Consider the following 23,626-nt stretch of genomic DNA (forward strand, 5'->3'; position numbering starts at 1 on the left):
TACTTGACAAAGATTGCTAGATGTAAATTAAGGCATTTTGTGAGGGACTGGGTTGGTTTTTGCATGATTATGGTACTGTCTTATGAGCCTGCCTTGCAAGTAATTGATTGGGGATGTGTGTGTGTGTGCTGGTCTATGTGGCTTAGCCAGACTTTTAACCTGACATTTCACCTGGGCTAGTGTCTAAATAACATTGTCTCTCTTTTTCTTTGATAGTCCTTATATACTTTCACATTATTTTTGTTTATCCCAGTGTATTGCACAGCGCCATTTCCGGCGAGTGGTAGGACTGCACTTTCTTACACATTTCTGATACACACAGCAATTTTGGCGGGCTTTTGTTCTGATTGGCTGGTTTAAATTTATGGGCGGGACCTAAAGAACATCACCTCCAGGGTCTGCCCAAACCCCTCCATCTGACATAGTGGCTTTTAAACATTGAAGGGATGGAGGAGGAGACCCTGCGCACTGCATTAATGGATTCACAGGAGGATTAAACACATTTAGGTAAACTTTTTTTATTGTTTGTGAAGATGATGTAGATGTTTTTTTCTTTGCACATGGTAAGGTTAGCTGAGCCAGCTAAGTCTCATTAGCTAACACTCCATGGTGAAAGCGATGGAGCCAAAGAAAGAAAGAAACTCTTTGCTGGTTTAGGTCAAGGAGAGCAGCCAGAGTGGGCAGAGAAGCATCTAACATTAAGCCCAGGTTTGGTTTTAGGGTTGAAAAGTAATAAAATAGTGTATAATATGGCACAGTTGTTGGTTTTCTAAACTTCTATATATACTATACCTCAAAGCTGCAGTCTCCTTGTTAATTAAGACTTGTTAAGGTTACATCATGCATGCTGTTGCTGTGTGGCTGTACACAGAGGACAGGAGGAGATGAGTTGATTGAGATGAGATGATTTTGCCATAGACAGCTATTTTTGGTCACTTTCTAAAAGGATGCAGTCATTATTTGTAGCCTAAGTGATATCAAGTCTTGCCTGGGATGCTTTCAGTGACACAGGAGGGCTAAAATAGACAAAATCAATATGACTGAGCAACATGTAAGCATCATGTGATGTTAAATGTTGTATAGGTCTGCTACTAGTGTACTATAATGTAAACTAATAATTTTTATTCACAGTAATCAACCAATTACCACAATGATTAGTGTAAAAACATGAGGGAAGCCAAACCTGACTTGTATGTGGTGCAGTGTTTACAGTGATAATGCTATTTTAAAGTTAAAATAGCACAACAGTGGTAACAATACAAGCCCTGGCACTTGTCATATGCGCATGAACCCAAATCCATAATGTGAATGCAGTCACTGTCATATCACAACACAAATAATAAAATAATGCTGCTAACCTGTTTATACTGTTGTTAGCACAATACTATTGTTGTAGAAAGTAAAGTAAAAGGAGGAGAGTGAGAGAAGGAAGATGTGATTTAAAGACTGAAGATGATGATACAGAGAACAGAGAACCAGACAAACTGAACCATCTATTTTTGGAAAAATATCCATTTCTATTAGTGGACCTCAGCTAAAACATTTTCCCTTTCCATAGCCTTGTCTGTGTGGTTCTTTTGGAGGTTCACTGGAGTTGGTTGTGTTGGGCAAACTGTGTCATGTTGTGGGTGACTTTGTACAGTATCAAAAATATAGTGACAAGAGTGCAGATCAGTCCGAATGTGGTCAAGCACAGCTGCTCATTTCAGCAAAAGTCACCCTCCTCCTATTATTACATAATCCAGACGCAAACCAGTGTATTCTTATGGTGGAAAAGTGTTGAGCAACACAATACAGTCAAAATATACTTGATGTGTTCTTCAAATATGTACCTAAATTTTGGCAACATTTTATCAGAAGGGTAGGAAGAGCCATATTCTTTCTTTTAAATGTTGTAGAGAATTAATTAGTTTATGTGTTAAACGGGTTTAATAAAATCCGAAGTTGCTCATACATTACTGGTTTTAACATCTGTAAACTTTATTTTCTAATTATTCTTATCTATCATCTTTTGTTTTCAGGCTTTCGACACCTGCTGGAAAGGCGAAGACGCATTAATCCAAAGGAAGATGAAATATTACACAACTGGAGGAGACGAAGTTGGACTTGACATCAAATACATAAATGATTTCAAAGGTAAGGTGAGTCTTCTGACTGTTAAATCATGATTACACTAAAATATATCACTTTACTTTTTGTCACTTCTTTGTTGTTTGTGTATGAACCACATCATGGCATCTTCACCTCTGCTCCATTTACAAACCGAGTAACACATATTTATAGTAACTCCCGGGCAGAAAACCTCAGCTTCATGTACATATAATCAAACAGTGCTGAGCAAACTTTGCCTTCACTGATTAGTTTGAAGCCTCCTAAAAAAGTTGTATCAGTTTCAGTATAGCCTGTGTAATAGCTACATTTAGAACATTTTCACCGCTTTACCTTGCTGTGAGACAGCCCTTACCAACGGGGATTTGAGGCTGTTAAATCAAAAACACCAAACTACACTGAGAAAAACATTTTACTCCACTGAACAGCGAAGCTGCTGCTCTATAGCTGCCTCCATCAGCTCTTGTGGAAGGTAAATATGAGACAAGATTCAAATATAATGTACACTTAGACTGATATTGATTTTTTTAAGTGGCTAAAACATGTTTTTCTGTGGTCCCGTCCACAACATGACATCTCTTAGACTCTGTGCCGGTGTTGTGTTGAAATCTGTTTCCCTGTCGATATGTGATACCCCTACTTAAACCTGACCCAAACACTCTAAGGAATAACTTTATTTATCAGGGCACAAGTGCCCTGATAAATAAAGCAGGTCCAGACCTGCCACTCTGGCTCTGCTTCCTCTCTCTTCTTTCTTTTCTGTTATTGCTCTCTGACATTCATATTTAAGTCATAACTGCTGATCAGTGATTTTAGGATCCTCACTGAGTGCTTATCCTTTTTACTGCTCACCACCTTGGGTCGGCTAAACTTCACTATGCTAATCCCGTTGCCTCTGGAGCATTCCTGCGTCCTTGTTTCCTAGCTTCCCCGGATCCTGGCCGCAACCCTGGCTATGCCTGATTGTGGTGATATCTGTGCTGGTGCTGTGACCCTGCCTTTGGTTGTGCTCGTGCTGTGGCTGTACTGATACTGTGCCCCCAATTGCCCTGATAGTGGTCTTGATGCCGTTATCGTGCCTTTGGACACCTTCCCATCAGTATATGCATGAGACTTTCATCAGCACCCACAATATCATCATAGAGTGCATTTGATAATTTCACACCTTTCGTTATTGTAATATGACATGCATCTGTTTCCACTATTACTGTGCCTCTCTCCCCCTCTCCCCCCCCCCCCCCCCCCTCTTTCTCTTTCCTTTTTGCCACAATTGTATTTCATTTGTTATTTACGACATCTATTGCACGTCTGTTCGTCCTGGAAGAGGGATCCCTCATCATCCTCTGCCGCTCTTCCTGAGGTTTCTTCCTTTTTTTTCCCCCATTACAGGAGTTCTTTTTTGGGAGTTTTTCCTTGGGTGATGTGAGGGTCGAAGGGCAGAGGGATGTCGTACACTGTAAAGCCCTCTGAGGCAAACCATGTTTTGTGATAATGGGCTCTATAAAGAAAATTGACTTGAATTGACTTAAAGCCAACACTCTCACTTAAATAGTAGCTAACCACTTAATTATTCAGAAAAAAAGCAAAATGATGTGAAATACAAGAGGCGATGTCCATCTAATCCAGTGCTCAGTTGATTCAATGAGCTCTGCAGCACCGCATCTGCAACTGCCCCCAGCCCGACAAGCCTCGCTGGGGGCAGTTGCTGATGTACTACTACAGGAAGTACGTAAATGAGTAACATAATGCATTGCTCCCAGAAGTAACAATAAATGTGTATTACATTATTTTTTAGTTTGTGTTTTGATTTATTTATCTATTTTTTACTAAAAACCCCAACACTGCTGATTAAAGAAACAAATATGACAGAACAGGTTACCATGCCAATTACAAAAATTAAAAAAATAAGAGTAAAATGATATCACGATGAAAATAAACACTACTGTCTGAATTAACAGGGGGAGATTGATAGAGAGTGCTGCAGGCTTTCTAAATCCAACATCTTATTCAATTTCAATATGCAAACATAAAATTCAATTAAATATCTCTTCAACAGTGAAAAAGGTTTTTTTTGCTGTTTTGTGTATTCCAGATCACTCCAATGCTATGACAGGTGATCAGCATAAATACACATGCACTGTAAACATTAATTTACTCGAAAATGTGTCAAATATCTGCCTCAGATGGATTAGCACAGGTTATATATGTTGGACTTGAATTTATATATAGTGGACCTGAACTGTAAACTGAACTGAACTGAACTTTAAAAGTGTCACCATGTAAAACATTTTTCTTTCTTATCATTTTAGGAAGAACAGTTTTCCAAATTATTTGGGGATGACTTGTCAGGTGAGGATGAAGAAATGTCCAATAAGGAATTCATACCTGACTCAGTCAAAGGATGGTGAATATGCAAGCCTCCATTGTATGCTGAGACAGTCAAAATCTGCACAGATTCAAGGAAAACCACCAAGACCTAATGTTGGAACATCGTATTGGTCAGATACAAGCTTTACAGATGTGCCCAGCAAATGAAAATGTTAGCAACCTTTAAAAGATCACATGGCTCCCAACACTGCTGAAATATCTGTTACAGTGAATTGCGAGAAAGACTCATCAAAAGAAAAGCCAGGATATTAATAACTGATAAGGTCCATTGACATATTCAAGAAGTTGTGCACCTCCTAGTTGTCTGAGCTGGTGTCTTACAGTGCCCTGAACCAGTGAGTGATGCAAAGTACAACAAGCCATCAACATTGCCCTTCACAGAAGATGTTGGGATCCCTCATTGTTGCCTCAAGAAAATCTGCAGAAAGTGCCTTTACAGGTTGAAGGAGGAGGCCTTCACTCAGAATTATACTCTTGCTGAAGACATTCTTGCACAAATCATGGTGTTTAATTAAAAACTCCTGGAGAAAGTTCCATGAAGATGTTGCCATGGAGTTGTTAAGGACTGAACAAAGACTGTGCAACTATTTCAGATAAACTGAAATCATGGGTAAAAAGGGACAGAGAGGTTTCAGTCCTACTCACACCAAGCATTGTGGATGCTTTACCACTACTTGGTAGTAAAAGAACCAAATGTAGTGTACCTGTACATGCAGGGCAGTGTGGAGCAAAGCTCCCTGAGCACTAGAGTCAGTGTCACCACCACATTATGGTAATTGTTCAGCTTTATACAGTACAAAAATGAAAATAAATGCCCTGTTCTTTTAATGCTTGTTGCAGTCAGGTCAATGTGTATTATGTTAATGAGGGGGGATTTAAAAGTGACATCACTGTCCTTTTAAAGTCCCAATAGTTTTTGTTTGGTTCTTATAAGTCACATATTATGAATGTCTGCCTCAACAACAATAGAATCAGGTGGGTGTGTATCACATTCTGAAGGGTGTATAGGAAAGCTAAAGTGACCTGAATTTTTTTTCAGAGTTATTCAATCTTACTTCCGTAGCTCTAGGACCTAGAGAAAGGGTAGTCCACCTAAACCACCGTCAGGCTTGTTTGGCGAAATAGTCTGGCAGGACCATATAAACCAGTATGTGTGTGTGTGTGTTTGTGTGTGCCACCCAGTGTGAGACACATTCTGGCATGGTGATGGCTGCCTGCTCAATGATAACCTACAAACCTACATAGAAGCAGCTATTGAATAAACTGAACACATCGAGCAGCGGGATGTGCATACTGTATCCGCTGGAGGACAAACAGGGCAGCTGCACAGCTCGAGACTGTCAGGATAGTCTCCCACATCTCAGTTAGCACATGTAGCAAGCCACAACCCTGCCAGATGTTTTAACACAGTCATTCCAGCAATGATGAAATGAGCATCGTATTTTGAATTTACAGCCCCATCTTGTGACAACAGAAGGTAAGCCTGATGTGGCACAATGTAAAAATCATCTTACATGAACTTGAAATTACATGAAATTTACATGGTGCAGTCTATGACATACAGCAACATAGTTACGGTACACAATTTGCAATATGTCTTTCTATTATGAGCCATTTTCAGGCATTGTACTTTAACAAACTCCTCCTGGAAATTTTTGTGGATCCACTCCATATTTGGGAAGTACAATCTAAAGACCTGGGCAGTGCTACATGGCAAAGTTTTTAAGGTTTTGTTGAATGGCGTGGCCATGGCAAGGCGTCAAATTTCTATGTTTCACAATGACACAGGAAGTGGTCACTTGTTACTGACATTTAGATGTCTCTATATATCAAGATTCTTATCAATATCATAAAACTTAGCTGATTGGACCGTAGTACATAACAGTAGCTTCCTGTGTCTATCAAAACAACAAGTATAAAAATACATTAAAGGCATGAAAAATGTGGTGGCTGGGGGTGGTGTTGGGGGGATACAGTGAGCTGAAACAAGAATGGACACTGGAATACAGCCATTTCGATGTCAAAAACATTTACAGTGCAAACTGGATGATTTAGCACCGTCAAAGTACATAAGGATAAATGAAGTCTTAGTAACCTTGGAGGATGGGTAGAATGGATTACAAGATCAACATCTTTCCACCATGACATGGTTTACAACATAAAACACCCTTGGTAGGCGATCTGTAGACATTTTTAACACATGGCCAACAACCATCATCATTCCAACCATTATAATTATAATTTTCACTGTCAACATCATCATCATCACCATCACCAACAATCATTACATAAATATATTAAGAATAACCACCAGCCTCAGTACTCAGATTGACTCTTCCCCTGCTGTGCATTCAAAACAGAAATAGCTAAGAGGATGAAAGAGTACTATGCGTTACTCTTAATAGGGGAAAATCTCATCTGAGAGCCAGAAGGTAAAAGCTCAAATTCGCAGAATAAGTTGTTGGAGTTGTTGGAAAGGATGGCTTTAGCATTTCTTCCTGTCTGCTTGAGGCACTGGTCAGATAACGAACTCTGCTGAACACCCAAGATACTATTTACTACTCATTTTTAATCTATTTAGATCATTTTTGAACTTGGTGTTGAGATTTTCAAAGCAGCAGAGAAGAGAGAAGGTCAAGACAAACAATTAAGATCATCAGGGACTCGTTAACATGAAACATTTAAGTTTCCTAAGGTAAGACAGCGTTGATGGCCTTTTTTGTACACAGTGCCTCAGTGTGTCACTTAAAATTCAGTTTATTAACCACAAAAGTCCCAAGATTTTGGATAAGTGGATATTGGACTTCCTCACATGTGGACCACACAGAGTCATACCTCCTCTACATTAATGCTCAACACCGGAGCCCCCCAGGGCTGTGCGCTCAGCCCCCTCCTGTTCACACTGTACACTCATGAATGCACATCACGAGAACTCTACTGTTTTCTTTTCATGGAAAAATGCTCTGTCCCTCGTTTGGGATCATCAGAGACTGCCTGTCAGCTCTGCTCTGATTGTCCCGATCTGATTGTCTCAGCCTGAGAGTGGATTGTCTTTCAATCAAGCAGATCACAAATCACCTTAGAGATGAATATGGTTGTGTCTTTATATTGTTTTATCTGTTCTGTGATGATGATTTGAAAAATTCATATGTGTTACATTGAAACTTTTCGTGAATTTTTAATACAGTGTGCAAATATTTTGTTTGATTTTTGCCTTAGTTTATACCGGGAGGAAATCACCAACCCTGCAGAGTGGTGCACAGAGAAGAACCTACTGTTCAACGTCAGCAAAATCAAGGAGCTGATTGTTGATTTTAGAAAGACGGAGGCAGAGAAACACACCCCTGTCTACATCAGTGGCGCTGAGGTGGAGCAGGTGAACAGCTATAGGTTCCTTGGAGTTACAATCACTGAGAACCTATCTTTATCACACATCACCACCCTGATTAAAAAAAGTACAGAGAAGGCTCTGCTTCCTATGGAAACTTAGGAAGGCTAAATTCCAGAACAAAATGCTGGTTAACTTCTAAAGAGGAGCAATAGAAAGCATACTGACTTGAAAAATCACCAACTGGCATGGTTTGTGCACTGCCCAGGACAGGAAGGCTGTACAGCGGGTGATTGAAACTACCCAGAACATCACTGGGTCCCATCACAAACTGTGTATGAAGATGAACGACATGACAGTTCCCCCAAAGTGTAACTTTTCGATCTGGATCGTCTGCTGGTGTCTGACTATAGTATAGGTCATAAAGCCTGGCAAGTGAAGCGGTGACAGTGGTCCAGTTAAATGGCCCAATCGAGCTATAACCGCAGCTCCACTACACTGTGCATGGAAACATACTGAATGTTGATTCTCTACTGAACAATCAAATGACTGCAGTGTGTCTAGCTCCACCTTTTGGTACCAGATGTCTGTGCTAGTTACTCTAAGCAGAGGCAAAAATGGGGACGGGTCCAAAGGTACCATCCACAACTTTTTACAACGGAAAAGCAAAAAATTGCATACCGAAACGCATACCAAATATCCACTTTTAGCTTCTGAAGCTTTCCCCCGAAGAAAACTATGAAATGTACATACTATAATGTAAATGAATCACATCACTCAATAACATGTGATGCTGTTGAAAGATCTTCCAAAAATTTGTAAGTAGACCTTGAGTTCCTTTTTTTTTAACTGGTAGTGAAAAAAGTAATTAACATTCCCACTGTATTTTTTTGTCAAATTGGTGTGACTTTTTCTAATTAGATTTTTCTTCAAATATTTTAGCCCTACATGTGAGTATTGTAGGTAAGATGATCAACTTCTGCTAAAAAGATGTGCCAACTATAGAAACCAGTACTGCATCACCATTATATGGCATACTCATTGTACTGGCTGACTGTCAGGTAATGTGTGGTGAAGTTGAAAAGAAGAAAACATAAAGGAAAGGAATGTATGTCACCAGCAATATAAAAACAAAACTAACAAAACACCTCTAAATTCCTGATCCTGATTTAGCACTGCACCACTGTAGAAGACACCAGCCAGACACACAACACCACACTGAGTCACATGGTTCAAGCACACACACACACACACACACACACGCTATAACTAAAAATCACTGTACACAGAGCACACATAACAGCCATACATACACAGCAGGGCTTATGGCTTCCCTGTGTGGCACTGCATTGCAGTCATGTCTGACCTCCAAGCTGTCCACTCCTCCATCAGCCTCCCCTCCTCCTCTCCATTTCCTCCTCATGTTGTCCGTACTCTAGCCCCGCGTGTCACTTCCTCCTTTCTCCCTGCACCTACCTCACTCTTCTGTCCACACGGAACTTCAACATCCTCCCCTGGATCAGTCATGTAACAACAGTGCAGGAGACAGTAGGGACAGACGGATGGATGGAGGGGAGATGGAGAGACAGATAGAGAGGTAGATAGTAGCTGGACAGATGGAGCAGAGAAGAGAGATACACAGTCCTCTTCTGTCTCCTTCAGACCGCATGCCTCTCTCTCTCTCTGCTTGTTTCTTCACATGTCTCATCCTCCCTCTCCTCTCTCTCCCTCTCTCCCTTTCTCTCCCCCGCACAAACACACACACACACACACACACACACACACACACACACACACACACGCACGCACACAAACACTCACACACATACACACACACACAGAGTTGCTGCCTAAGAACTGCAACACTCAGCTTATTCAGTCCCCTCAGTCTGGTTGATATATGCTCTATCTCTATCATGGGCTTTCTCTCTTTATCTCATTTGCTGTCAACCAACCTCCTTATCTCTCTCAATTTCAATTTTTGCATATATATATATATATGTGTATATATATAGAGTTGCCAAAGCATAACACATAAAATAAACATTACACAATAATATATCAGTTTGTATATAGATTAATTTAAAAAAAAATGTTAAATTGTGTCTGCAATTGTGTCTCTCTCTGTCTGTCATTGAATGTTTGTCAGGCCAGTGCTCAACAGAAACAAACCACTCCTGACCACTCCTATGGTCAGGAGTGAATGCCTGATCAGCCGATCAGCTGGAGCCATGCAGTTGGGGTTGGGTGAGGGTAAAGGACAGTGCACTTGTGTCAGTTTTCTGTATCAGTCCTTGGCTTGGAGATTAAGATATGAGGTAAAGGTAAGAAGTACGAAAGTAAGAAATAAGGATGAAAGGAACAAAAAATACAAAACAAATTATATAATTTTTTTCTTGTGTACATTTTTAAAATGTTTCTCTGGATTTTAAATGACAGGCAAGTCATTTTAAAAATTAAAATCACTGTCATCATCATCCCTGCATTGTCATCATTCTTTAAAATTAGCTTAAAATATATTTTCAAAAATGAAATTGGCTTAAGGTTTGATTATTGTTGAATTGTAAACAACACTGAGCTACCACCTTATCGTGTTGTCCCAATGATCCTAGGAGCTCAGTTGTTGGGGGATCACGGTTACAAGCAGCTGAAATGAGCTTCCTTCGTAAGGTGGCTGGGTTCTCCCTTACAGATAGGGTGAGAAGCTCGGTCATCTGGGAGGAGTTTGGAGTAGAGCCGCTGCTCCTCCACTTTGAGAAGAGCCAGATGAGGTGGCTCGGACATCTAACTAGGTTGCCTCCCTAGTGAGGTGTTCCGGGCACATCCCACCCGTAGGAGACCCCAAGGAAGACCCAAGACACGCTGGAGAGACTATGTCTCTTAGCTGGCCTGGGAACGCCTCGGGATCCCCTAGGAAGAGCTGGACGAAGTGGCTGGGTTTCGCTGCTTAGGCTGCTGCCCGCGTGACCCGACCCCAGATAAGCGGTAAAAAATGGATGGATGGATAATTAAACAACATACTATAAAGTGTAAATTCAGCAAGAGTGGTAGGTTAGTGTGTGATCCTTGGTCAATTATGTTTAGACAGGTAAAAGACAAATGCACAAACAGGCATGTGTTGATTATATTGTGAAAAAAAAAAAATCAGTCACTGGTATTATAGGTATTGGTTTTCATATCAGTGTATCCCTCATGTTTTACTCGGTGTGACTGCTGCATGTAGGCAATTGATGTGCAGTAAAGCATGCAGACTACAGTACAATTATTCATAGTGCAAACAGCCGTGATTCGTATCTGAGCCATCAAGGTTGTTCAAGGGGTACTCAAAACATGTGTTCAGGGTTGGCAGTTCTGAGCTAGTTCTTACTGCGCAGAGTCAAACAGCATCAATGGTCAGGTGTTAATGCCCCTCCCGAACATCACAAATAGAATGTAATTTTGTGTCAAACACTGAAAGCTCATAATAATAAGAATCAAATCCATGACAGCGTCACAACTACATTTGCAATTTTAAATTGCCCCTGCAATTTCAATGCAAAATTAATAAATCAACAAAACAAAACACCTGTAAACACTACAGCATGCACTGCAATTGTTTTAGGAAAGCTGCAGAGAAATCAGACATTTCACGGCGTAACATAGTCTGTAGATGTCTAAAGAAGTCACTTTCTACCTCTGATAATTTGGCTGTTTCAGATACTTTTTGTCTGTCTGTCTCACTGCCATCGGACCATCAGCTGATTGATGCACAATAATGAATTGCTGTGGAAGCACATATGACTCAGTTGTCAAACACTCAGCTATATTCGAGATTCAGAGTTGTTCACTGCATTTGGTTCGCCGCGGCACTATTCTTATTATCATTGTCTGTCAAAACATGGTTGGAATTCGTTCTATTGAAATTCTATCAACTAGGTCTCATATTTCAATCAAGGAAACGTTATTTCCTGATCAATATTATTGTTTTATCACCCCGCCATATCTTAAGTGTAAATATAATTTACATGATCTGATCATGATACATGATAAAATATGAATCCGAAGCATCCATATATACAAGGTACAAGGTACAAGGTAATTTTATTGTCATTTTTGTCATCTTAAACGTAGTCTAAGAAGAAATACATTGGTCTGTGTCTAAACAGATTAAGAGATGAGATGAGTGGATACACAGAAAGAGACACTCAAACACTTAGCCAGAGACAAGCCAAGTTAAGTCAAGTCAATTTTATTTATAAAGCCCATTATTACAAAACAGGGTTTGCCTCACAGGGCTTTACAGCATACGACATCCCTCTGCCCTTACACCCTCACATCACCAAAGAAAAAACTCCCCAAAAAGAGCATCTGAAACGGGGGTAGAAAAATGGAAGAAACCTCAGGAAGAGCGGCAGAGGATCATGAGGTATCCCTCTTCCAGGACAGACAGATGTGCAATAGATGTCGTAAATAAAAGTCAAACTACAATAATGACAAAAAGAAAAGAGAAAGAGAGAGGGAAAGAGAGAGGGAGAGATGCTTGACTTGACCTTGTAGAAGGTCAAGTCAGGCGTAGCTTCAAACAGGACCATAGCAACGGCAAAACCAAAACCACGATCAGGGGGAGTCGGGGGTAAAGTATCAGTGCAGCCACAGCACAAGCACAACCAAAGGCAGGGTCACAGCACCAGCAAAGCTATCACCGTGATCAGGCGCAGCCAAGATTGCAGCCAGGATCCGGGAAAACTAGGAAACAAGGGAGCAGAGATGCCCCAGAGAGGCAACGGAGTTAGCGTAATGCAGTAAACAGACATAAGTGCATATGTAGGGAGCAAGAGAAGGAAAAGGGAGCTCAGCTCAGTAAGTCCCCCTGCAGATTAAACCTATTTCAGCCTAACTAGGGGCTGGTCCAGGGAAACCTGAGCCAGCCCTAACTATAAGCTTTATCAAAGAGGAAGGTCTTAAGTCTACCCTTAAAGGTGGAAACGGTGTCAGCCTCCCTGACCAAAACTGGAAAATGGTTCCATAAAAGAGAAGCGTGATAACTGAAGCCTTTGGCTCCCATTCCACTTTTGGTGACTTTGGGAACCACAAGTAGCCCTGCGAGTGCAGTGATCTTGAGGGTTGGTAGGGAACTTTGATCTGCGACAGATAGGATGGAGCCTGACCATTTTGAGCTTTGTAAGTAAGGAGGAGGATTTTAAATTCAATTCTGGACTTTACAGGGAGCCAGTGCAAGGAAGCTACAGCAGAAGAAATATGATCCCTTTTCTGGGTTCCCGTTAGAACACGTGCAGTAGCGTTCTGCACCAGTTGGAGAGACCTGAGAGATTTATTGGGGCAACCGGATAATAGGGAGTTACAGTAATCCAGCCTAGAAGTACGGAAGCCCTAAGCAGACGTGTTTTTTTTTTTTTTTTTTAAAAGCCTTTTTCTCGATATAACGAAATATTATCTCGTTATCTCGAGAAAACGGAGTTTGTTTTCCTGAGATATTATCTCGTTATCTCGAGAAAACGAACTTTGTTTTCCCGAGATATTAAGTCGTTATCTCGAGAAAACGAACTTTGTTTTTTGGTTTGTTTTTTTAAACTTTATTGAATGAACGTCAGACGAAGAAGTGGCGGGTGGATGATGTGACAGCAGGTGCCGTGCAGTGTTCAGCGCGGACAAATGCGTGCAGGGGCGAGAACCTGCACGTACCAAAAAGCACCGGAGCAACAGTATAATAATCTAGTTAAGATTACTGATGAATTTGGGTGATGTGTTCCTGTAATAATCATCTTACCTTGCGCATTTGTCCGCGCTGAACACCGCACGGCACCTGCTGTCACATCATCCACCCGCCATTTCTTCTTCTGACGTTCATTCAATAAAGAAAAAACAAAAAAAAGTTCGTTTTCTCGAGATAACGACTTAATATCTCGGGAAAACAAAGTTCGTTTTCTCGAGATAACGAGATAATATCTCAGGAAAACAAACTCCGTTTTCTCGAGATAATGAGATAATATCTTGTTATAACGAGATAATATCTCGTTATATCGAGAAAACGGCTTGTAAAAAAAAAAAAAAAAACACGTCCGCTTAGGGCTTCCATATAGAAGTAACAAATGTATGTACAAATTTGTATTGCACCTTTCTAGTCCTCCAACCGCTCAAAGTGCTTTCACACAACTTGTCACATTAAGCCATTTGCACGCCCATCCACACACTGGTGGCTAAGGCATTCATGCACACATGGATGGCACAGCCAGTAATTTGGGGTTTGGTAACATCATGCTAACTGGAGGACATGGGGATCAAAGCCTTGATCTTCCAGTGAGTCTATGATCCACTTCCCCCTGAGGCACAGCCACTATGAAACATAATTTATTACATGACACATTTTGAGCGCTGCTTGCTGTCCTCAGTGCTGAAACATTTGAATGAGACTTGCAGCCTGTTTTCTTCTCCTGTTCTCCAAAACTAGCTTGCCGGACAACATGACTTCACTGTATGTTTTCTTTGGCTTGCTTGGCTCAATAAGTGACAATTTTCGATAGGATATGTTAGCTTTTTTTTTCATATGTGTCTCCGCGCCTTATAGAAAGCAGGCCAGAAGCCCCACCCACCACCAAAATTTTGCTGTCTATTTTTCTTTCTATCTTTCTCTCTCTAATTCTACAGGATTGGAAGCTGCTGTAAAGTGGTTGACAAATATTTTAATATGGTGATTAACTGAAGACAAAAACTACATCTGTGTTAGTGTTATGCAACATTTTTTGTTTTTTTTTTAATCTAAATTAAATATGCTGATGTGGCTGTAATATATCAACATAATGATTAAGATCATTTGTTCGCTAACAAAAATATTCATCTAATCCTCCAAAGAGAAATTAAAGAAAATAAGTGGATTGCATTCTGCTTCTCAGAGTCTTATTTCATACCCTGCATCTCTTTCTCTGTGATTGTCCAACATGCAGCGTGCCAGCTACCAGAGAGACACAGCTCAGTGCCAATACTAAGGCTGAGGTCCAGACAGACTTGAAAATTTAGCCCGAGCCCCTAAACTGCTCATGACATAGAGGCCCGACCCAACAATAAACCTGACTGAAATTCATCATTTGAAGCCTGTGCCCCAGTCTAAACCGAAAATAATGCTGTAAGACACACACACAGTAGCAGCAGCCGCTAAACGCACTTATTTTACTTTGTCCCTGTCTTCTTGTTATCATATTTCAAGTCAAAATACTCCCACAGCCCAGCCCTCCCATTCTCTTCTGAGATTTTAATTAGCTCCGTTTTTGCTATTTTATGCCTCAGTTCTTCCATGGCTGACACTGCATCAAGTCACAAGGAGGGAGGTGTGAGTTGTGTGTGTGCGCGGCCTAATTGACAGCTCAGGAGTGATGAAGGCGGGGTGTGTGCGATAAAAAGTGACAGCTTTACCCATAAAAACATAATGCTCTCTAGTTATGGTATTTGGTATTCTGAGATTTTTTTTTCAATTTCTGCCTCCACCACAATGTAGGTGAATTAAATTTAGTTTAGTACATTAAATAATTGTAATGCAATAAAATGATTAACAGCCACATAGCCAAACACAACAAAAACTGACTACATGCTTATATTCATTATACAAAAATAGGAATTAAGCTGTAAACATGGTGATGAATTAATCACATACAATATAATCTTACAGTCCAACAAGAGGAATAATAAAAGAGAATCAGAAACTGGAGAGGAATTCTTGAATGCACAAGTCCAGATCAACCAAAGTCCTGAACACATGGTATATGTTTTAAGTATAAGCAACTCATTCATATCTTGCATCTATAAGAAAATGCATCGTGTTCACAGTAAGACCACAATATTTGCACTCAAATTATAAAAGAATCTCATCTTTTACGACATAGGGAACATTAAGGATCAACAATATTGTTGCCCTTAATCCCTTTAGGTTGTCAATCAAATAAAAAAACTGGAGCATCTTCACCTGGCCATCATACTAAAATCTGATAGTAAACACTGTAACCTCAGAAACTTTAAACACACATGGTTTTAAATATCACAGAAAGGAGTCAAAAAATATTAATATAACATGCTATAAATTTGAAAGGTGACAAATGTGTGTTGTCTTTATAAGCGTGGGGAGCCTTATGAGTGACACACACACACACACATACACACACACACACACACACACAGTTCTCTATCCTGTGGTCACACCCCACAGACACAGCTATATTTAGTCCTTCACATCAGCAGCAAGTCGGGCTTCAGCTGCAGGTTTCACACACGCAATCGCACACACACACACACACACACACACACACACACACACACACACACAAATCATCAGCATACACACACTGAAGCGTGTCTCCCTCATCAGAAACTGAACACAAAGAGAGCAGAAACTGGAGATCCCTCCATCCTTTCAGCCCCTCCTTCTCTTCCTTCCATGTTCCAAATAAAAAACATGTGCAGCGCTGCTTACCTTCTCTCACCATCCCTTCACTTTCTTCGTTTCTCTTCTTTGTAGCTTTCTCCACTGCAGTCTTCCTGTCGGTAGCAGCCACCTACAACATGCTGGGGCTTTACTGGTATCGGCCGATCTGCACAAAGCCACCCTGTCTGGTGAAAATAAGAGAGAGAGGAAAAGAAAGGAAAAGATTCAATCTGCATGTGAGCAGAGAATCGAAAGAAAAAAGAAATTTGAAACCTCCAAGGCTCCAGCAACAATCACCCCTCCCTTCCTCCTCCTCACTGCTGTCTACGTCCATCTACCTCTCTGCTTCTCTCCCTCATCTTCCACTAATTCAGTTAGTACGCAAGTCAAAACACTCAATTTTCACATTTTTTCCTCTTTCTTCCTTATCCCTCTTTCTTCCTTCTCCTTTTTTCCTCCTTTGACCCCTCTTTGTCTAGCTTTGTTTTATCATTTTTATGCAGTCTAGGTTTGATCAGGGTGGAGTGGAGGAGAGAAGAGAAAGGAAAAAAGTCATCTTTCCTGTATTTTCACCACAGTCAATGAAGAAACTTTTGTTGAGTTTGCATGGCAGAAATCCTCAGGAGGCACAGAAATATCAGCAGCACCGAGTGTGAGCTGTAAGTAAACAAGAACCCCAGGCTCACTGTCGGCACCTCTATATAGGTGTACCAGGCAGTTGCTAAGGGCGACTCAAGTTAGTGAAATGTGTGTCAACTATTCATGAGTAAAATTGTGCAGCAATCAATAGCAGTAACTGCAGGCTCCTAGGATCTTAGGTGATGCTTTCTGTAAGCGCAATTAATTGTTAAGATGTGTGTCACACTGCACCTGCAGTCACCTTTCTCCCCCACCTCCCACCAGCCAAAGGCAGCCTGGCCAGCTGACACCAACTTTGTTTGTCTTCCAGAAAACAAAACAAGACATACCATATGCATGATTGTGAGGATAAGAGAGCAGGTGGCATGTCATTATAGCTGGATGTGAACAAATGAAGAGTTTCTGAAAAGCCATGGCTGGTTTGTTCAGCAAGCAACGATGTTATGTTTTGTTTCTGTTGGAAACTTTCTTTTGGAAGCAAAAGAATGTCAGCTTTTGTCAGACACAGTGTTAAAGGAATGAAAACACATGTAAAGAATCCTTAGCAACCATTAAGAATTAGCTGAGCTTGTATAAACTTTTCATGAACGGAAAAAGCTGGACATGAGTTAGTCTTCACAAAACTGTGTTCATTTCTGAAAGCTAAGCTTTATTTGCTCTCCAGTCGTTAAGTCTCAGTCCATTAGTCATATGTGTTTGATGCACAATTACAAAGGAGAAAGTGGTGTATAGAAAGATTTGCACTGGTATTATTTATTTTGAAGAGCTGAAATTGTATTATTATATACCAGTCTTGGCCTCTGAGCACTGACTATATGTCCGCTTCAGGATTGATTTTAAGATCTTATTGATTGTTTTTAAAATACAAAGTGGTCTGGCCCCTCATTATATTATTGAGCTCATCAGTGTCAATATACCAGCTAGATCACTGAGGTCATCAAACAAGCTGCTTCTCATTGTTCCAAAATCTTGTGTAAAAATGAAAGGTGACCGAACTTTTGCAGGGGCAGCACCAAAACTGTGGAATAATCTATCTCGTCATATTCGATCAGCCCAGACTCTGGAGAATTTTAAGTCATTGCTCAAGACCCACTGCTTCTCATTGGCCTTTGACCTATTTTTATATTGTCCCAAATAGTACACAAGGGTTTGGATAAAGTTTCTTTGATGTTTACAAAATGTAAGTTGATCATTGTTATTCTCATCAAAAGCAAGAGAGAGCGTAAGAGAGAGAGTAAGAGAGTAAGTTATCTCCTATTGTGTGTATATTATTTCTTTTCACATACACATTAGGACTTTAGAATACTTACAGTCTTTGAAAGCATTTTAGATCTCAGTGGCATGCGGGAAAACTTCAAAACACACATCACACATCAAAACCTGTAAACCTGTAAGTATTAGTAGTGTAGTGCCCCCTAATGCTTGGAATGCCTCAATAGAGACAAAGTTAAATGTTCACAAAATTTAGTACTTCAGTTCAGTTCAGAGCTTTTATTGTCCTTCAATGAGAATTTTGGTCTGCAGTACAAACAATATAAAATTACAATAAACAGGCACACAGAGCATCATAGTAGCACACAACCAAACTTGATTAAAAGCAGTCCTGATCAACAATAAATCACAACACAGAAATGTCAATAAAAGGAGCGATCACAGTCATTTCCAACCACAAAAAGTCTTAAAGTGCGACAGAAACAGTGCACTAAGAATTGTGCATGTTTATTATGTTGATTGCACATGGAACAAAAGAAAATTGATGCCTTGATTTGTTCTCGCTCTAGGGAGCCTTTATGTCCTTCCAGAGAGAAGAGGGATGAATTCCACTAAGAGCGGGAGGTCAGAGCTGGACATGAGCGTGCCTTCTGTAAGACTTGTCTGTAAAAGATCTTTTTGGACAAGTGTTTTTTGTTTTTTACTGAGAGGTTCCCATAAAATGATATTAAACAAAAAGTTAAAATTGACTTGATAAAAGATCTGTGAAATAAAACCATCAAAGTCTTGTCAACATTAAAAGAATTAAGTCTGCGCAGGAAATGCAGTCTCTGCAGGCCCTTTTTGCAGATTTGGACCAAATTTAAGTCAAAGGTCAAGCTTTTATCAATCACTGTCCCTATGTACTTGTAGGACTTAACCATCTCTCCAATTGCACCCTTAATTATGGTTGGGAGAGGTGGCTGTAAGGTTTTCCTAAAATCAATGACCATATCCTTAGTTTTTGAACATTTCATTTGAGGAAATGGCTGTCACACCACTCCACAAATTCTGTTACAACTGGCCTATGATTGACCTCTTTGTCCTGAAGCAGACTGTGTTGTCAGCATATTTCAAGAAATGCCTGTCAGTGTGGTGACTCCTGCCAACATTTACATTAAAACTGAACAATAGATTCCGGCATAAAATGTGTGGCTGGATTGTATTAAAAGCTGAGGGGAAGTCTGCAAATAAACGTCTAGCATGAGTTTTCGTACCCTCAAGATGCTTGTAAAGAAAGTTAAGTAGAGTAGTGGTAGCATCCTCCACTCTGGCTGAGCAAATTGCATCGGGTCAAGCAGGTCCTGCACTTAAATTGTTAGGACTTTTTTGACCAATCATTCAAATAATTTTATTACCAGTAAAGTAAAAGCTATTGGCCTGAAATCATTTAGCTCCTCAGGTGATTTGCTCTTGGCCACAGGTACAACAATGGACTCCTTCCACAGTCATGGGACTTTGCGCTGAGTAACAGATGAATCAAAAATATCACTGAAAACATCATATTTGATCAGCGCAGACTTTCAGGAGTTTTCCGGTAACCATGTCAGAACCTAGGAGCTTCCTGATATTACATTTACGAAACAAGGATCTGACATCAGGGGCACTGACGTAAGTGGAGAAGTATTAGAATCTTCACTTCTCATACCAAACAAATTGCTATATACATTTGAAAAATCATATTCATCACTGAAGTGTAAGTGAAAGTCATTTAGTGCATTTGCAAGCTCTGAACCATTGATACTAATTGGTCTGAACACCTCTTATCCTGACCTGTCCTGGCTTCCATGCCATCCCACACTGCCCTCAGGTCATTGCTGTGAAATTCCTCCTCTACTTTACTTATTAGCTTGTACTCTGTCTCTGTCCCCACCGTGTAAGTCGGCTTTATGTTTCCTATGTAGTGCATCTTTTACTGCACTATTGAACCAAGGTTTGTTATTAGGAAACACCCTCATATGTTTAGTGGTGATGATAGAGTCCTTTAGATAACAAATGAAAGGGGATATCACCTCAGTCCTCTCATCCAGATCAGAGGAGTTAAAAACATTCCAGTCTGTACGTTGTGATAATGGGCTTTATAAATAAAATTGACTTGACTTTGCCTAACTTTGCCCTGTTTGAGGAGTGCTCTGTAAGTACACCAGGGGTAAGAAGGATGGTATTGTGATCTGAGGAGCCGAGGGTTGGGGGGCCAAGCTACATGCTTATAGGCACCTTATATTGAACCATAAGATAACTCTATGGTTTTATTTAATCTGGTGAGGTAAGAAATATACTAGCAAAAATTGTTAATTGTAGGTACATTTCTGTCAGAATTTTAGTCATATTTCTCACTTGGTTGCACTAGCTCTGCCCACCTGGAAGTCAGCCATTTTGTGGGTCTGTTGTGTATTTTATGCAAGATTTTCTTTCAACTCTTCTGAGAGGTTTCATCAAATGTGTTGGAAATTCAGGTGATAAAACCCTCTGACTAATGTGATAATGAACTGCAGAGGAAGGATCAATAGCTTGCATGGTGTATAATAGGTTATGGGAGAACATACCATTTTAGGCATTTTACAGATAAGGAACTTGAAAAAAAAACTCCCCCGAGAGGAATTAACAGATCCATGTCAAAGTTGGGCAGGAGAAACCCTAAACCAAATGTGAAGATTTTGTGCTGCTAGGGCATTGCGGTGAATTTCAATGTTTCGACATGACACAGGAAGCTGTTTTACCCTCACTTTTCATTGTCCAATCTACCCAAAATTTTGCCTTCTGGGTAGGAGTGCAAGCTTGAAGTGATTTTTATATCCATATTAATGCATATTTATAGCGCCACTTACTGACAACAGCAAGTCAAAGACAAATATCAGTTTACATTAATTTTTCATGGTATGGTCTATATGATAGAAAGCAACGTGACATGTAATTAGTGTAGATTCTCTAGCGCCAAGTGCTAAACAGTCCAAGGAGGAAATACCATCCAGCTCCTACATGCAGTGTCTGACTTTCATGAAAATGCACAGCTGCATCGCTCTTGTTTCTGGCAGTCTCACTGGGGGCAGAGCAACTCTGCATGTCAATCTCCTTGGGCAAGATACTGAGCCCCAAATTGCTCCAGATGGCTGTTCCATCCATATGTGAGAGGTTAACTGTATATCACCGGGGCTTTGAATATCTTGGATGGATGAAGATACAGGAGATGGAGGTGGCCTGCAGAAGGCTTAGAGGCTACAACTCATGTACCGCCCTACTTACACTTTGTCTTGCTCACCTGTCCACACAATCTATTTTTTCTGCGTGGTATCTGGCCTGGCTAATGGTGGCTGCACACTACAAGGTAGCTCATTTATTATATACCCCAACCACATCATTCAGTGCCTGCAGGGGGATGCCAAGGCCTCCCCAGGCCTGATAGAAAATCCCTCCAGCATGTTCTGGGCATGCTCCAGATCTCCTACCCATTGGATGTGCCTGCAAAACCTCTACAGAGAAGCATTCATGGGGCAGCTTCTTCTGATATTAATGATGGAGCAGCTGCCTAAAGTTGAAGTATCTCTGGTGTGGCTCCTGAGAGAGGATCTTCACCTGTCTCGAAATATCATCTTGATTTGGTGTCAATATGAGTTCAGGAGTTATCATGGTTTATGTCAGGTTAGCCAAGCCTTGTGTAGTCACTGTCTGTGTGTTGAGCAGGCAGTGCACAGCAGGCTCATCAGAACTTAATTTGCTGAAAAAAGCTGCCTGCTATTGTTGAAAATAAGGCTGGTGAGACTGAACTAAACTGTAACTTGTGGGTTACAACCAAAACAAAAAGCTGTAGGACTCTAGGAGAAGCTCAAGGAATCAAATCAAAACAAATCAAACTGTATTCATAAAACACCTTTCATTCATTTATGCAGCCAAAAGTTCTTCACTGAGTAAGATTAAAACAGCACGGAAAAAGAAACAGGTAAAAACAAGCAAACAAACAACAAACTAAACATTATAACAGTAAAGATGAAATGTTTAAAATAAATAAAAGTCCAAAGCACAAATAAAAAATAGATAAAATAGTAGAAAAGACCAATGATTAGACATAAAAACAGACAACAAATGATGAGACACCATTAAGTAAAAGCCAGGATAAAATGTATGTTTTGAGGTTTCTTTTAAGAATGTGTACTGTAGGGAAAATGCAAAGATGGGGTGAACTCTACACATACAGTGCATATACAGACAATTGATCCGTCATTTATATAAAAAAATGTAATTTAATTTGCAAAGCTTTAAATATTTAGGCTACTATACGGAATTTTCCTAAAAAAACCAACAACAATACATTGAGTCATACAGGAGTAATCCTTCTCAATCCTCACTGATGAACCACTCGGTGTGTGGTGGTGTGTGTTTTATTTTTTTTTTTTTTTCTGTGTTTGGGATATATATCAGAGCTTGTACCCCCACAGCCTTCTGCTTAGGTTGGGGCTTTATAACAAGGTCACAACCAGGTGCCAAAACGACAACAGCAGCCACCCATACAGCACCAAAGGAACACAAATATGGCGGGGGTAAACACCAAACAAAGTGAATTTAGGCTTGGATGCTTTCACTTTCACTGTGTGTATACAAACAGTAACTGATAGTCCTAAAGGAAAGAGTTTACATTTACACACCACAAGTAAATAACAGTCTCTATACATACTTACAAACACACACACACACACACATGCGCACACACACATGCGCACACACACATGCGCATGCACATGCACATGCACATGCACGCACACACACACACACACACACACACACCTAACATAGCAACATAATATTAAGCAGTAGTTAAGTCATGTATGAGTTAGATATTGCTACCAGCCCTTTTTATCTTAGTTTCTCCAAAATAATGATAGTAATCATCACATGTATCTGTGTGTGTGTCTGTGTGCTTCTGTCGCTAGCTTCTGTTTGTGAGCATGTGTTGATGGCAGTGCAGCCCAGGAATAGCTCATGCATGTACATCCACTCTATAATCAATGTCTTCCCATCATAATTTGCTGAAAGACTAGCTGCTCCTTCATAGCTCTCTCCACTGCTCCACAACCACTCAGTCTAAATATACGGAGAGGGAGGGGAGCAAAGTTTTCATGTTTTGATGTCACCAGAAATCTCTAACACACTGTAGCATGAGTTGTGCTGTGAGACTGAGGGTAACACCATGTGGTTAGGATCCTAAACGAGAATGGAGGAATAGCTGATGTAAAGCAATTCCTTTTGTTTCTGTTTGTTTTGTTTTTTTCTTTCATGTCAACTTTTCCCAATATGCATGATTCTGACTTTTCTTTTTCTCTTTTACAATGAACCTTAACATGTTAGTGTTTGCCAGATCATTTGTCTGTCCAGTTTTTTGAGCCAAAGGAAAATAACAGAAAATAACTCAGTTTTTGTAGAAAACAGTTTATACTTTGCAAAATAATGTTACTGTCGTGGTTCCTGCATTCTCCTCCTCCCCTTCACTGCCAGTATTTTTCCATTCA

At 40.3% G+C, this 23,626-nt stretch overlaps 1 protein-coding gene across 1 annotated transcript in view; it reads right to left on the reverse strand.

Moving 5' to 3' along the window:
* The window catches only part of plekha6 (pleckstrin homology domain containing, family A member 6), a 101,089-nt gene extending 91,741 nt beyond the window's left edge, over positions 1 to 9,348 (reverse strand). Inside the window, exon 1 of the mRNA XM_042497942.1 lies at positions 9,302 to 9,348. Coding sequence (XP_042353876.1) covers positions 9,302 to 9,333 — 32 coding nt within the window. The 5' untranslated portion in view covers positions 9,334 to 9,348. The remainder of the gene's footprint in view (positions 1 to 9,301) is intronic.
* Between the last annotated feature and the right edge of the window lie 14,278 nt (positions 9,349 to 23,626).

The sequence above is a fragment of the Plectropomus leopardus genome, chromosome 2 (assembly GCF_008729295.1).
Source record: "Plectropomus leopardus isolate mb chromosome 2, YSFRI_Pleo_2.0, whole genome shotgun sequence".
Classification (NCBI taxonomy): Eukaryota; Metazoa; Chordata; class Actinopteri; order Perciformes; family Serranidae; genus Plectropomus; species Plectropomus leopardus.